General features: G+C 36.4%; 1 protein-coding gene across 1 annotated transcript in view; it reads left to right on the forward strand.

The window, feature by feature from the left end:
• Nucleotides 1–16,819, forward strand: part of CRYBG3 (crystallin beta-gamma domain containing 3) — a 94,102-nt gene that overhangs the window by 47,286 nt on the left and 29,997 nt on the right. The window contains exons 5-12 of the mRNA XM_062574267.1: nucleotides 872–919; nucleotides 1,287–1,402; nucleotides 2,692–2,839; nucleotides 9,669–9,805; nucleotides 10,569–10,683; nucleotides 11,343–11,378; nucleotides 12,455–12,588; nucleotides 14,499–14,625. Coding sequence (XP_062430251.1) covers nucleotides 872–919; nucleotides 1,287–1,402; nucleotides 2,692–2,839; nucleotides 9,669–9,805; nucleotides 10,569–10,683; nucleotides 11,343–11,378; nucleotides 12,455–12,588; nucleotides 14,499–14,625 — 861 coding nt within the window. The remainder of the gene's footprint in view (nucleotides 1–871; nucleotides 920–1,286; nucleotides 1,403–2,691; nucleotides 2,840–9,668; nucleotides 9,806–10,568; nucleotides 10,684–11,342; nucleotides 11,379–12,454; nucleotides 12,589–14,498; nucleotides 14,626–16,819) is intronic.

A 16,819-nucleotide genomic window follows, 5' to 3' on the forward strand; every position in this document is an offset into this window, starting at 1 on the left:
TAAGGTCAATGCTATTATCATAAGCAAATATAATTAAGCTGTTTAAGATCATAGATTAAATGAAAGTTTTCTGATAGCATTATTTTAATAACATAGTATTTTTGGTTTAACAAGTAGATGAAACAGTGGCTTAGAACTGTAAAATGGTAGATACATGTAATTAGAAAATCTAATGTAAAAACATAGTATAACAGCAAAACACAAGTTGTCCGTGTTAACAGTATTTCAAGCTGAAAATCACAGACTTGCCCTTTGTGTGAGAGTTGTCTTTCATTTCTTCCACTTTTGAGATTAGTAGAGCTGTATTACCCAAGAATATAATTATCTGCTTACTGGGCTATTTGACTCTTTTATCGCAAATTCTGTAAGTTATACCTTAGTTAGCAAATAAGTCATCTAGCTCCGTCTATATATTAGCATTATTTTTTAAGCGTATTTAAAGCAAGGACAGACGAGAGGATGGAAACATTCTTCTGATGTTTAGAAATGAGAAAGGCAGCAGAGACCCAATGTGCAGCGGAAGCAGCAAATCTTTTCATGATGTTGGTAATGTTTTTTCTGTCTGAGGGGATTTGTTTTGCTGCTGCTAAGATGTGCAGTTTTCTTTTTGCTGGAAATTGGTAATACATTTTCAGAGGTGATAACTTCCACAGAAGTTCTTCATACCTAGTGCTTGCTTTCTGCTAATTGTTTGACTCTGTTAAACTATTTAGGCCAACTTTGAATGACGGATATACAAATCTTGGGGGTTTTTTTTGCTAACAACAGGAGCGTACTTTTATAGGAATAGTGGACCTAGAATAATCTGTCTATATTGTGCGCTGTTGTTATAGCTATTAATAGCTAATTTTCCATATCCTTTTAATTTCAGAACTTCATTGACAGAGCAAGTCTCAAATGCAATCCAAGACCAGGAAAGGTAAGCAGAATTTGTGTGCCCTATAGATCAGTGAAACACATGGAATAATTAGTCATACCAAAAACTTTAAATGGGAAGCATTTAAAGTTGTTAGTCTAGTTTTCTTTATTTTAATGCTACATATGCTTGCATGTGCTAATGAAATTAGATTATAAAATAAGAAAAAAACTGCCACTGGTAATCCTGTGATATTATTTTGTCAGCAACTGCTGCTAATTTCAGTAGAGTGTTTCATAAATGAAGAAATTGTGTAGGATATTAGTTGAGTGGGCATAAAATGAGATTGGTTTTATACCAAGCAAAAATTAGCTATCTACCTCGTGTATTGAAATGGGCCCTCATTCATATGCATTGTATGTTGTTTCAGATTATTATTTATGACATTCATGGAGACAAAAGTAAACAAGAAATTCATTCTGATGTGCTAGATACCACATCCTGGATCTTTCCAATTGGAGCATTACTTAGGATAATTAGAGGATGGTAAGAAATCCAGGTCATATTTAAATATTTAAATCTTTCCAAAAGACTGTGTGTTTTTCTTGTATTTTCATTTCTTCAATTTATGACACACGTCTAATCTACAAGAGTGTCTTTTTCCTTGTTTGTAATTAGACTGATATCAATAAAAAAAACCACGAAATAGATTAAAATGCTGTAATGCAAAAATATTTTTTCTCCTGGGAACTAGCTTTAAACAGAAAGTTTCTTACAGAACCACAGATAAGCTTAGATTTCTTCCCTGAAGTGATGAGACAGTGCACTAAGTCAGTGTGCTTCCATAATCATCACTAGATGTACGTGTACACCAAAGCGGATTTTTTTACAGTTGAATTTCATTATATAATAGCTGTTGCAAAAGGACTTCAAAGCATACAAATTCAGCTGCTATTTGAAATGTAGCATCCGTACAGGACATTAAAATGTACTGTATGAATGAAATAGGATATACAAGTACCTTTAAGGTAGATTTTGTAAGTGTTTCTCAGTCCACTTGTAAAATTATAACTCAAAATGAAGATAAGAGGGTTGTTTAGAAGGCTGGGGCTAGGACCATGTCAGTTGTTGCATTAGAATTTATACAGTGACACTTACATATTTATGACCCTTAGCCATAGAATCACAGAACCACTAAGTTTGGAAGGGACCTCTGGAGATCATCTAGTCCAGCCTCCCTGCTCAGCAAGGTCACCTAGAGCATGTTAGATGGGGTTGCATCCAGGCGGGCCTTGAAGATCTCCAGATCTCTCTCTGGGCAACCTGTGCCAGTGCTCTGTCACTCTCACAATGAAGAAATTCCCTCTCACAATGCACATAAAATTTATGCATTTTTGAGGCAGCCCTGTTTGTTTCTGTATACATGTTTTTGTCTTATGAAACACTGAATGCCAGCATTAGTGTCTATATGTTTTATCACTAATATAGTATCTCCTTGAAAAGGATATGTTTTAATTTGTTAATATATTTGTTCTAGTAAAATAAGGCTTTTAATTTGCATAAGTTTTTAAGCTATTTTTTATACAGTTCAAATTTTAAGTTATATTAGTTTACATCCTAGTGGAAAAGAAATGTACAATTTATTTTTACAGCATAGAAATAAAGGATCAGCCACAAATTTACCCAAAATGAATGTGACTACTGAGGCACAGTGTAAAAAAGGACTCATAGTTGGCTTGATTAGAGGAGAAAATTACTGAGTTCTAGGGAAATGTGCTATATAAGGACAATTTTATCTAACAGTAACAAATTGATTCATGATTTTACTATTATAGCTGGATATTTTATGAGAAACCAAACTTCCAGGGTCGGAAATACGTTCTAGAAGAAGGAGAAACTGTCCTTGATCACCTTTGGGATCTTCCGGGCATGAAACATCGTCGACGAAACCTCATAGTTGGTTCAGTCAAACATGTAACAAAGGTATAGACTTTGTTGTCTACACGTATATATATACAGTGTCACATTCATAATTAATGCCTGTTGGCAGTAGCGGTGTATGACCAGCAATGAACAGTGTGTGTATGCTGTGTTTCTTAATTTATTCAAACTTGCTATGAATTGCACTTCTCACCCTCAAGATAAATCCCAGAGTTTGATTACTGAGGTTTTATTCTTTGCTATTTCTTTTTGCTCTGAATATCCCCTTCCTCTTAAATATAATGAGCAGATACAGATTATCTTCCTTTGCCACCACCTTTATATGACACAGTGGCTCCTCTCTTTAGATATTTAGGTGTGCAATTAATTGAAATTAATAGAGATCAATTCATATTCTTTATTAAGAAATGCTTATCTTAAGCTTAAATTATCTACTATACACATATGTTACTCTTTTGGAAATTAACAATTGAGATTCCAACCTGCTTTGTACAGCATAGCTTCCAAAATTGCGGTCTCTTCACCTACAACTTTGTGTCGTGAGCTGGATTCCATGGACTGCATTGGGACAAGTAGTGCACCTACAGCATCTGACTCTGTGTGCACCAGAAATGTAAAAGGCGTTTTTTTCTGAAAGATAGGGATCAAATGCCTGAAACTAAATATAATGCATTCATTATTACTCAGTGAATGAGGAATATATTTACCAGATCTTGTGATTTAGGAAGAATTAATGTTCTTTTTGTTTAGCATAACATTCTAGTTACTCACAGGGCAAGGGCTCTTTATTTTGAGTGAATTATCATTTGTACTGCAATGTGAAAATGTTTCAGAAAGAGTGCTACTTCTCTGTTTTCTACTGGTATACAAGTCATTTTAAATTTGATAGCCTTTTTGTCATTAGTACAAGGACGTGATGTCATAACAATGATTATAAATACTTTTCCATTCTCTTAAAACCAAGAGAAAAAAAATGGCTGAGGGCACAAACAATGAACTTAATTGGTTTAGTTCAAATAAATGTTAAAAGCATTTTACCAACGTGGAGTGTGAATATTGGTCAATAATGCATAAGACAACTAAACAATTAAAGAAATCCATCAATAACATGTGGAACTGTGGTCTAAAGCTGAGGCAAGCTCAGTGTGTCTTCACATTTTTCCAAGAAAATACCTGGATGGTAAAGACACTGAGGACAGTTGCATCACGCTTCATAAAAATCTTTAGAGCTAAGTAGCAAGCTGAGTTCTTTTCTCTTCCACTATGTGATTCAATTTTATGGAACACAAATGCAAACCTTTGTTATTTTAATAATTAACGCCTTATTCCTTGTGTAACTTAAACCTCCTATCTAGCAGGTGTATTTGTTCGGGAGTGTTTTTGCCCTTAGTCAATAGTGTTACGTGGAACTAGTATAGTTATAGAATTTACTAAGCTGACTCTTGTCCTTTCAGCCACAATTTGTGAAACTGTTCCTTTTTTAGATTGTATTTCAGCTGCTATGAGACTACTTTTAGAATGTAGTTTACCAAAGTACTACCTTTTAAACTTATTTTTTGTTAAAAAAATTTAGGCATTGCCTTTTATTGATAAATATTATTCAGCTCTTTCTCATTCAGATTGTTTATGTACATGAGATCTGCAGGATCACCTGTTTGACCGTCATTCTCTTTTTGTAGACTGAGTAGCCCAGTGGCTTCTCTGCTGCCTAGTGTGGTCATACTGGCTGTGTTTCTAGGCTGTCTGGCTTTTCTTCTAATTCTTCTAGTGGCTTTTTATTGTGGTTGTTTAGCATCTGTTCAGATGCCTTGAGTTAGCAGATTTGCAAATTGGTTATATTTGAGAAGAAAATAGCTTAACAACAAGAGGAAGACAGATGTTTACTAAGGAAACTGTAGGAGATGCATTTGATATTATTTTTATTTTTTACTGGCAGATGTTAGTCTGCTTAAAAACAATCTGACTGTAGCTTTGTGTTCTGATTTGGCTTTGAGCCTGCACAAAAAGCAGAGATTGTTAACTTTGTGATTAGCTTGTGACTAAACTTATTGTTTATACAAATTTGATGTATCCATATGTGTTTAATTTGAAGAAGCTTGGGGGACCCCCCCCCCCCCCGACAGATTGTGCAACTGGTAAAACTAAAACCAGTTTGAAGTGATGGGGAGTTTAAATTCCACTAAGGCAAGTAAACATTAGCCAAACTTGCAAAATATGCGTGCATGCACAGGTTCAATGTGGCTCCTGCAGCACAATCCATTTAGTCAAGTCAGTCCTTTGGTATACTGGAAATATTTACATTTCTTGTGAAATTAGAGAGCTTTTTCCATCTGTCTCTGGAGCCCTGAAGAGGGTGCTAAATGTTGCTTTCCCAACAGCAAGAGCTGAGAAGAGTTGCTGATGTTTCCACTCTGGATCAATCCTGAAAGCCACTATTTTGCAAGGTGACTAGAGATCTGAAACAGTAGCTTATGAACTTTCTATATGTAAGGTGATTAGGTAGGGAATAACTGGATTCCTTGTGAACCCTCCTAAAGCAAAACTCTTTGTGATGGGAATGCTCACAATATTATCTGAAGGCTCTGTTTTCTTTTGTTATGTGTTTTGGGGGGATGAAAAGAAGATACTCAAGCAGGGAATAGTCAAGTGCCACAGTGTCTACCCAGCAGTTTCAGATTGTCTCCTTTACTGGTACTTACAAGACAGTGTAGGCATTAATTTTATTATTTTATTTTACTTCCAGTCATGTTGATTTCTGTAGTTTAGTTTGGTGATGATGGGTTGCAGCAAGAGTACTGCAGAGTAGGACAACTGGAAGAAAGACTCTTGGACTGACAGAGAGTAAGATGAAAAAAAATGCTGGGGACAGCATTTGCCTAAGGACAAGCTATGCATCAACAGTAAGATGCGTGTCTAGCCTGCATTAACAAGCAATTGTGTGAGCACCAGAACTAATTAGGCCTGTTTTTCAATAGACTTTTCTCACATCATTGTTTTGACTCTTAGCTTGGGAAGCCAGGCTTTCGTCATGCTCTGTCCTGTTGTTGACATAGAAGACTAGTTCATTTAAATAGGCTACTTTGCATCCCTTCAATCACAGCTGCTTATAGCTCCAAGGGGAAGATCTACCAGCGCCAACATTCTTTAGCCCCTCTGATGCTGTTAGTGCTGTAACCTTAGACTGAGGAGAAGTAAGTAGCAGGAGACCACCTTGAGTGGTTTGAAGGCTCTGGGTCTCACACTTACGTTGGAGCTCTTGAACAAATTAGAAAAATGTCAAAGATGCCACCAAAGAGTAGCATTTAATGCTAAGAAATTGAAGTTGGCACCTAATTCTTTTCAGAAGCTTTAACCTTTCTGCCAAGAGTTGATGATGTTTCCACTCTGGATAAATCGTTTAAGCTGCTATTTTGCAAGGTGACTAGAGATCTGAAACAGCAGGTCATAAACTGCATGTACTGTTTTGGAAGTGTCTGTTCTCTGCAAGCTGGCTCGGGTATTCCCCATTCTTTGGAAACACTTTGCAGACTGTAGGAGACCGTGTTTTCTTTGCATATTCTTAGTAATGCTTTGTACCCAAAAGACCACAAGGGAGGTCCAGACTGGCTATGCAGAGATAGGAGAAGAATATTCCAGAGTGAAGGAAGACAGAGCAAGATACCTGTAGATTGTCACCTACCTAAGCATTTACTAGTTGTGTATTAACATCAGAAACAAAATGCTGCTACCCAGGTGAGGCATTGTGTTTGCTGGGTTTTTCTTCTGATTTTGCCTGACATGTCAGTAGGATAATGAATATGACATGAGTTTTGGCTGCTTATGATTATGAAGGTTGGGGGAGAACAGGGAGAGAACTTTACAGTTTTGGGTCTGGCCTGAAACGGTATGGTAATGCTTTTGCATGTGGGTATCTTATTCTAGAATCTTGACGCCTTGAAAATGAAAGGGCTTTGGGTGGAAGGATCTCATTCTCAACCTGAATACTATCATATTTGTGTGGTTTTAATTTTGTTTTAAAGATGGTAGCTTTATTAAGAAAGTTAAAGAAGGCTCTGAAAGTAATGATGCCTATTAAATATGCTCAGGCAGATATGAACATGCTAGGGTAAGTATTTACCAAGGTAAAGTTTACAGGCTTAAATATAAATATATATAAATATTATATAAAAATATATAAATTAATGGCATAGTACTTGAGTGTACATCTGCAAATGCATAGCGTTCATCTCATATACTAATGGTTAAGACTAAATTTTACTGTTCTTGACAGGATATGAATGAATGCCAACCCTAATATATGTAAACTGAACTCACTAAGTCAGTCAAAGCATGTCTTACTTGTGATACTCTTTTTAGAAAACGTAACGTACTTCTGGCTCAAATGTATTTCTACCTTTAAAAATAGGTGTTTAAATTGCTTTTGATAATGACCTCACTTTACTATATGATACTTTATGAAAAAGCTTTGTGGTTTTTATAGTACATACAAAGATACCATCACAACAAATAGAGTTTATTTTTGGCTCTCAAAATCTGGCTGGATACAGTGGTAAATGGGAGGGAGCTCTTTACCACAAGCGGTGGTTACCACTTCACCTGCCCCAAGGAGAACTGCTATGTGCTTCACCTCCTGAGGTGAAGAACTGCCTCCTGAGCTCCAGAGTTTAGAAAGCAAACCTAACAAAAGAGTACAGAATAGCTTTTTCCAAACTTGAAGTGAAAAAAAACTCCTACTGAATTAAAATTAAACATACTCTGTCTCATATTCTGTCTGGGCCCACAGGCAAAGATGCTTTATTTTGCCACTTGTCTAGTCCTGTAGGTGCCTTGTTTCAAAATTTATCAGGAAACCATTAAGAGTCTTGCATTACTATTTTTGGAATTCTTATAGATACATATAGAACTTCTAAATTTGCCTGTCAAAATTGTATTGTTAGATTCCCAGATTTCAGAGAATGTAATGTAGATGTAGACTTCGTAAGTGTATAAATGATATATGGCATCACCATAAGGAGGAGAAAGAAGGAAAGAGGCTTTTTATTCTGCAGTGAAAACCTTAACCCATGTGTGGCCTAATTGTTAGGAAAATGAGCACATCCTGAAAACAATAGATTGTACTGGAATAAAAACGTTAGATATAATTAGAAAAAATGAACCTCAGAAATCTTTCTTAACTGTGATTTAATAAGATTCATATGTTTATGAAAACTACAGTGAGACTGTTCTTCCCCCACTTGCTTAGCAGTATACTTAGGACAGAGGAATGGTGTACCTTCAACATTTTGTTGTAAAGTAGCGTGTACTAGAAAGTTTCTTTCTAGTCTTTCTGGTTTTGCTCATCTGATGATAAAAGTTCAAGTATTGCTTTTTTCTTTCTTTTTTTCCTGAAAACAAAGGATGTGTATTCTTTGTAATGTAAATACAACAGAAATATTATTGCATAAGAGAGAGAACTGCTAAAACAGTATGCTGTGGTGCTTCCAGTTTTGGGAGGAAAGTGATATAAGTCACTGAAGTACACGTATTGAGATTGCTGCATCTATTCCTGACAGTTAAATAACCATTGAAAAAACTCTGTTAACCAAGAAGAGAGATGTTCCTAAGTAGGAACAGTGACTGTCACTGAAACCTCCACTGGAAACCTAATCTAAACAGGGAGCTTTCTCTGCAGGCTGTAGTATTCTGCCTTTCGGGTTTTGCGGGGAGCTGCAGGACACGTGGGATCGTGATGCCAGCCTGGCTGGGTCCTCGGCGCATCCTGGAACCGAACCCTTCTGCTGAGAGCACCCTCGAGGACAGCTTCTCACCTAGCTCCTCTAGCACGTGCATGAGGGGGATCCTCCTCCAGCTAGATTTAGGGTCTCTCTTGGCTGTTGCCAGTCCTTTGACCTAATGCAAATAGGGCCATTGGTCATGAGGAAAAAGGGAAGGGCGCTGTGAAGTTATCAATGGGAACTGAAGGTTTTCTGCTGCGCCCTAAGCGCGTGAGCACCTTTCAGCTAGCAGGGAGACTACTCTCCAATGCATTGCTGAATCTGGACCTTATAGAAGATCCTCAATGATTCGTGGTGAGCTGGAATGCTGGAAAAAAGTATAAGCAATGCATTTTATATAAATATTATGAAATTAATATGGTTTAATAAAACCCCTGCAAATTCTAGACACGATCACATGTTCAACAAGCTTTTCTCCAGCATGATATATTAGCGGACAAAAACTCTAGCGAGGTAAGACTGTCTTTTTGTAGTAAGAGAAGAATTGTTAAAATGCCTACTTAACAAAAGAAATGCTTCCAGCGCTGTTTTTTTTACTCTTTTTTTCTTCCTCCCTTTGTCTAAAATGCTGAAGTTATATTTAACATGACAGAAAATTCAACTCATGCTATGTCGTGCAGACATAGTCAGATGGATTGCAGAGCCTAAGTATTACCTGAGGAGGGGAAAAATGAAGTAGTAGACGTTTCTAGAGTGTTTTACATTTTACATACATAGATATGTATCTATATATGTGTTATGGTAGCACTGTCATAAAAAAAAAAAAAAGCAATCTTATATAAATGTTAGTCTGTCACTGAATACTGTCAGATCCTTGCTTAGAGAGTATTTGAACTGAGCTTTTTGAAAGTAGCCAAATAGGCACAAATGCATAGCTTTTTTCAAAACTTAGTAGGAGCTGTAAATTTACTTCACTTACCTTTTTCAAAAATCATAGTCTTCCTTAGAAAAATAGATTTCCGTGGGAGAAAGACCACAGTTAGGTTAGAGGGGATGAGAAGAAAAGAAAAAAGAAGTAAAAATAACTGCTCTTTTCCCCTCGATGTGGCAGACTGTCCAAAGGTAGATAACCTGTACTGTTTGGGTTGTTTCTGCAGGACTGCAGCATTCCAGAGGTGGAGTTCTGCCTGGGAGCTGGCACAGAGGGATCTCCTATCTGCATACAGGGCGCAGTCGCCAATTTGGAAGAACTGGATGTTGAAAAAAACCCTTATATTAGGGTCAGATCAGGCGTGTGAGTACTAAATCTTTTTTTTATACTACTTTGCAAGCAGGTAAAATGACATAATGGGGTAAAAGTCCATCAGTAATAGGAACAAAATTTTTATTTCTTGCTATAGGTCAGTTAACATACACTAGATACTTGCTCTACACTTCAGACCATGTGTTGTGGGCTTCTGGCTATGGAACCAAATTCTCAAAGGCATTCTTCCTCTAGCTGCTGGAAGAAGAGTTTTCTATAATTCTATTATTGAGTAGCTTTATAAATAGAAGCAGCAGCTCAGCTGTAATTAACTTTTAGTTCACTGGAGAACAGATAATGTCTTGCCATCCTGTTAAAATGATAGCACTGCGACTGAATACCAAAGAATGAATATTATAAATATTATACCATCCAAGCATTCATCAGGCTACAGCTGTATCCTGACTTTCTGCAGAAAGGTGGTGCAATATGATACAGTGTCTTATCCTCACTGCTGACATTTGGTTTGTATACTCATAATGTAACAAGCTGTCTTCTTAAAGTAAGTGAACAAACTGGTAGTTTTCTGTTCTTTCAGTTATACTTAGCTTGGGCTGAGGAAAAGTAGCTGAGATCTTCTTAGTGTTGATGTTGCCATTATATTACAATATAGCTCATCTTTGATATAACAGTGGTACCTAAAACACATTGTCTAGCTCCAATGGATACAAACAGAAACAATTTTAATATGAAGATTGTCATATTTGTTATGTATCTAATTAGATTAACAAGTCATTTATCATGATTTTTGTAGATGGCTTGTTTATTCAGACCTTAATTACAAGGGAGAGATGAAAATTTTGGAAGAAGGCAATTCACCATCTGAAATTCCTTCAGCAGATGTGAAATCCCTACGTCCCTTAAAAATGGTGAGGAATTCATGATTCCCTTATAAGCCATGTGCATCCCTTTTCCTGCCATTGCTCCCTCAGTCATTTTGGTCTAAATATAACTTAATTTCTAACATCCTTTCAGAGTTAATTCTTACATACATAACATTCCTCTCATGCCACAGTATGGTAGCAGTGTTTTAGTGACAGGGTGTTGCCTGTCCTGAAGGTTGCTGGGCTTCTGCATCTGTGCAGTCTACATGCCCAGATGAGGACACTTAGCCAGAAGGAGCACCTGACTCCCTAGGACATCTTACTGGAGGACTACTCTTGTCAAGTGGAGATCAAATAAGATGGAACTAAAAGATTTGTAATTATAATAGAACCAACACCAACTAATTGGAAAAGCTCTTCAAAATTTGTTGGGATTTTTTAATGATACAGCTAGAGTCTCCTGGGAATGGAAGAACAGGTGAGGAGTTTATGAATGAAATATACCCATTAGTCTTCCTGTGACCACAAACTGCACAATATCCTGAGAGATGCAGCTTATTTTTCCTTTTGATAGACAGCATGTGGATCTAAACATGAAAGGAATGTAGAAGATGCAAAAGAATATAACAGTTTGACTGCATACATAACAAGTCCAAAACTTTAAGTTTTATATAAATACCATTTTCTTTTCCATCTTTTTTTAGGGTGGGCTAAAAGTACAAATGCCTATGAATGTCAAGGTAAGCACTGAGGATATTGAGAGTACAATATGAGCACACTAGAAATATGAAACCTTTATTTAGGCTATTTTCTTTTTCCTGGGCATGTGCTGTTTAATTGTGTGTTCTATGTTTGCCTGCTGCTGAAGGAAAATTCAGTAACACCATCAAATCCACTTCTTACTAGTGTTTCATGGGATATAAAAGAAGTGATAATACATTTTTCCAAATTAAGAAAATGTGAATTTGCTGTGGAAGAATTGTAAAGTTTTTGCTATCTAAACTAGTTTTTCTGATTGACACATTCATCATTGTAATGGAAACGTGTCAGGAGAGATTTCTGCATTTAACCTACCATATTAAAAAAAAGATGGGGAAGGAGAAGGAATAGGATCCTTTTTATACCTGAGCCTGACACAAGAGTCAGGAGTGAGACCATGAACCTTCTGTGATTTGAGGAGCAGAAATTTAACTCAGAATTACTGCTCCTTTTTCTTCACTTTTCTACTTCCCCACTAAAAAACTATTGTTTTAATTAACTTTTCATTTTACAAACACATGCAAGACTCGAGAGTTTTTAACTATTTTTAGTAAATATTATTGATAGGTGATCTGTATAGCATAGTAGGTGAGGACTACAGAAGGTGCGTTAACTGCATGCAGTCACTCAAATGACTTCAGTAAAGTGCAGAGAAAAGCCTCTTGCCGTGTTTTAAAGAGCCTATTCAGTATGTCTAGCTATGACAAGATAGGATTTACTGCAGGCTAACTTACATTGCACAGATTATTACAGTCTAAATCACAGATATATAGCTATAGAATGCAATTATGTATATAGAGTTATATGAATAAGTATCCTTGTGTGGAAATAGTCTGACAAGCCTACCTAAATCACAGTATGGTGTCTTCAGCTCCTAGGGCAACCAAAAATGAGAAGAACTCAGGAATGCAGCACTAAATTTTCTTAATAGTGATGGTTTGTTGGAAGTATTGGAGGAAAAAAGGTTTCTTCTACATATTGCAGCAATACACATATTCAAACTTCAGATTACTAATGAGAACATACTTAAGGTATTGTTTGAATTCATGTTTCCTAGATAATAATATATGAGAAAACCCACTTTGGAGGATGGTCCAAAGAGTTTTCTGAAAACATCAGTTCTGTCCCAGCTCTGTTGCGTAATGAAGAGGTTTTTCAGGAAATTGGATCAATACGTGTCATTGGTGGAGTGTAAGTATATTTCGGCTTTGTATTTTTATACCTCTAAAACAAAAAGTAGTAACTAAATACTGAAAAGTGCTAACTAAATGGTGATCAGAATCAGACTCTATCATGCATTTAGTTTTGTAAGTATTAGGAAGTTCTGTAACAAAAATTAACATGCTTTTAATATATGTGACTTAATTTAGCTCAATTGCTTTATTCTAAGATTAGATAAAATCTATTGAGAAGAAAGGAATGTACATTTCTTATGTTACTTACCTGCCTTGGATAAAACATACTCTCCATATGGCTCACCTATCTGAGGAAACATAGGAAGGTAAAACAAGGTGTGAGAGAGACATGAAGCCTGTTTACCATTCAGATGCCAACAAACTTGGCCACTTTATTCCTTAATGACAGTATTCATAGGGAACTTTAATTTGTATTGATTTACATTTCTGATAGTCTCTGCTTAGTTTACTGGAATAACCTTGGGTAGATGTGGTCAGTCTTCTGTCTGACATCTTAAAGCATCTAGAGTGGCTAAACCATTTTATTGTCATAATGATTTTACTTTGTCAGTTGTTGCATGTTATCTAAAATTAAGGATCCACCCTTATTTTCCTTCTCTGAGACCTGGGATTGATTCTGTTTTGCCCTGTCTCTTGTTTTCTCACACAAAAAAAGGCTGTTTAACATAAAGGCAGATACTTTGGTGAACCACTCAAGAGGTAGGCTCAGGTCCAGCTGATTTAGATAGCTACTAACCCACACACTGTACCTTCATCCTTTCCCAAAATCCAGCAGTTTAACTAAGTATTTAAAAGCACACAAGACAGTTGTTTCTGCCAAAGAACTTAGCAGTGAGATAGTTTTCAGTAACATCTTAGGGATTTCAGTGTTAATACTTCAATATAAAAACTTCATAGTATGCATCCTTCTACAGCCATTCTTTTAGGCTGTTGCGAGAATCTCACAAGCACTAAATTCGCAATAAACTTAATTATGAATACTCAGAGAATCTATTCAAATAAATACATTATATATTAGGCATCTGGGAAGCCTGTCTTTTTAAATTTTTTTAATACTATGGTAACATAAACAGCTAAATTAACATAAACTAGATGATATTAAAATTAAAGCTATTCCTGCCTGTCAAATTGCAGCACTGACAAAATTTGTACAGCAGTTTTACTTTCAAGGGAGTTTTAATGAAAGAAATGCTTACATAAAAGAAAAAAGGAAAGGGAAACATTTTTGTGCTGCCCTTTTTTAAATTAAGACCCATTAGAACAAATCTTCTAATGAGGCTTATCTGTTTGTTCAAAATATTTTAAAATAGTATTATTCACTGTAATATGGATTACGGATGTAATACATAATTATCTATGCAGAGTATCCTATATGTTCATATACACACACGCCCGCATGCCTGCCCGCACACACGTTCTTAGATTAGAACAGGAAACAATTTAAGTGGGTGAAATCATACTCTGCTGAAATCTATGAAAATTTTTTACTAGATCCAACAAGGACAGAGTCTCCTTATTTATTAAGACATTGAAGAGATCTGCTTCTGGTTTTATCCATGATAACTGGTAACTTGTAGTGTTTTGGCTGCTGAATGTGTGAGCCTGTGTAGTATTAAATATTAGTAGTAGGAATGTGGCTGACGAGGAGGTACCTCAAGAAGTGTTCCACAAATAAACTGTTGTTGGAGAAAAAATTGCATGATGGAATTTTATTCCACAAAGAACACTTCATGTGGGTGCTTGTGATTTCCAACAACAAGCATTGCTTTGTTTGTTAGCTGAGTCCGTGATGATCGTCTTAGTATTCTTCGGGTATTCTTTTCCTCTTTTATTTGTTATGAAAAATGATGTGTGGCATTTTTTGCTTAAGTTATTTCTCTTTCTTTTACTGCATGGTTGCCGTAGATGGGTTGCCTATGACGAGGAATGCTACAAAGGCCATCAGTACCTGCTGGAGGAGGGAGATTATGAAGACAGACACTCATGGGGGGGAACTGACAGTGTCCTATTGTCTTTCCGGTTCCTTCAGGCTGTAAGTACTACTATGATTTTCACACAAATTATGCACAGTTCCATACACAAAAAGAAAGGTTATTTTTCATATATGATACAGCTGTCTCATGTTTGGTCATTCCTTCATTTGCACAAGTTCACTCCCATTCTTGTCCTCTTTGCTGAAATTTAGACTGCAATTGGTATATAGTGTAAAGCACAAACAAGTTCTAAATAGCATGCTTCCAATGAAAGAAAGTATAATGCAGAATTCTGTGTTTCCTTGCTGGATTTTCCAGGTATTTCGTTTCTGCACTTTAAGCTATTCAAAACTCTAAAATTTCTCTTATAACCTTAAAAAATGTGTCAGTGTATAGTGCAGTTCTTTATTAAAATAAAAATAGCCATTCAGCACAACAGCTGTTGCAAGCTTTAAAACAACATTTCCCTCTGTCTCTGTGATTTTTGTGCCAGAAAATTTTGACAGCAAAATTCATCATGGTGAGAATCTCTGCTACTAAAGTGTTTAGTGGGGACAATGACGAGATAATAATAAAAACTATACTGGAGTCTAATATTGGAAGCAATCTTAGTTATCTGAGTGGTGGGGAGACATGGGATCGCAACTTCTTTATTATTTCCTATAGTGGGATTGTTGTTGTAGTAGTGGTAGTAAAATAATCTCTGTGAGCTTTAAATGGAGCTGCTCAGAGTGGCTTCTTTTGAGAATCAGGTTGTTTGCTGTGAGATTACATAGCCTTCCTGATTGTGATGTGATATTCCTAAACCTAATTCAGGAATTTTCTGAAGTTTGAAGGTAGACATTTAAAGCAAACTCATTGCCTTAACAATCTTATAACAAAAATAACTAATGAGAACAAGAATAAGCTATGCTTAAACTCGGAATTTCCGATTTTGATTTTAGGAAAGTCACCTAGAAAACACTATATAATCAGAATTTATCATTTAACTTAAAATGAAGGTGGGAGGATTCACTGAACTGAAGAAAAATACCATGTCCCTCTATAAATAATTTATTTTCAGGTTTATGAGAAAAACAGGCAGGAATTTTCTTCTGACTCTTTATTTTGAATGAGCAGAATCCCATTCAACTACTGACTAATCTTGGCCTTCCTTGCCTGTCAAGCTATACCTAGGATACTTGAATAACTTAAATTGATCATTTTAAAGCCTCCATTCATCAAAAGACATAATTACAAACTGAAAGTTATGCACGTGCTTAGTAGCGATGGCCTTCCACTTATATGCGTGTATTTAATTTGGCTCAAGCCTAGAACAGTCAGGATGTTCAAGTCATTAGAACTAACAGTTTAAAAACATGTATCATTCATAGATCAATAAGTGTCATTCAAAACATGTAAACATTGATAATACAAGTGTAAGTAATACTTTTCCTCAAATTCTATCTTGGCTAAAGGAAAAGAGATAGTTGTAGCCAGAATCAATAAAATGACTAATGGCAGTGGCATTTTGTTGTTTGACTTGACCAACAGATCGACCACCATTCTCTGATATACAACGTGTAGGTCAGTGTCCGAGCCCACCACATGCTCACTTGTGGCCTTATGTATGCTACCTAAGGCCAGGATTTAAAAAACATTTTGGTACCAAACACTTCTTGGTTTAAGGGAGAATCTGGACAAAAATCTCAGACTAGTTCTTTGTGCTTCAGGTCCCTAGCTGCACAATAAACGTACTAGCAGTTCTCCATCATCTCAGGAAGTCTGTAAATATAAGTATGGTAAGATGATGGTGTGATGTGGTGGTGTCAATGTCAGTGGAAGTGGGGGCTGTTCATGGATACATCACCTTTATTTTTCTTGCCTGGAAATTCTGTTTTAGTCAGACGAATTCAAGAGTCTCTATAGGGGATGAAAGAATTTATGAAATGTAGCTAACTTGCATTACTTGTAGATAGTTTACATAGAGACTGGAATTGGAGACTGACCCTGCTATTTATGTATACTCACCGGAGTATTCTCATTCAAAGGTGGTTCAGATTCAGCTAGGCCTTTTTGCTCAGCTGTGGTACCAGGTGGCCATGACTCTGTGGGCTTTGAGGCCAGCTCAGGCCTGGAAGCAATTTAGCCTGGCTCATCTGGCATGAAGCTCAAGCTAATGAGCCGTAGGTACCTGAGTCAGCTCCAGGCAGAGTCAGGTCAAATGTCTTTGCACCGAGCTCTCGAAGCCAGGAGCGTGGTACCGAAGCATGC

This window comes from Rhea pennata, chromosome 1, assembly GCF_028389875.1.
Source record: "Rhea pennata isolate bPtePen1 chromosome 1, bPtePen1.pri, whole genome shotgun sequence".
In the NCBI taxonomy this organism is placed as follows: Eukaryota; Metazoa; Chordata; class Aves; order Rheiformes; family Rheidae; genus Rhea; species Rhea pennata.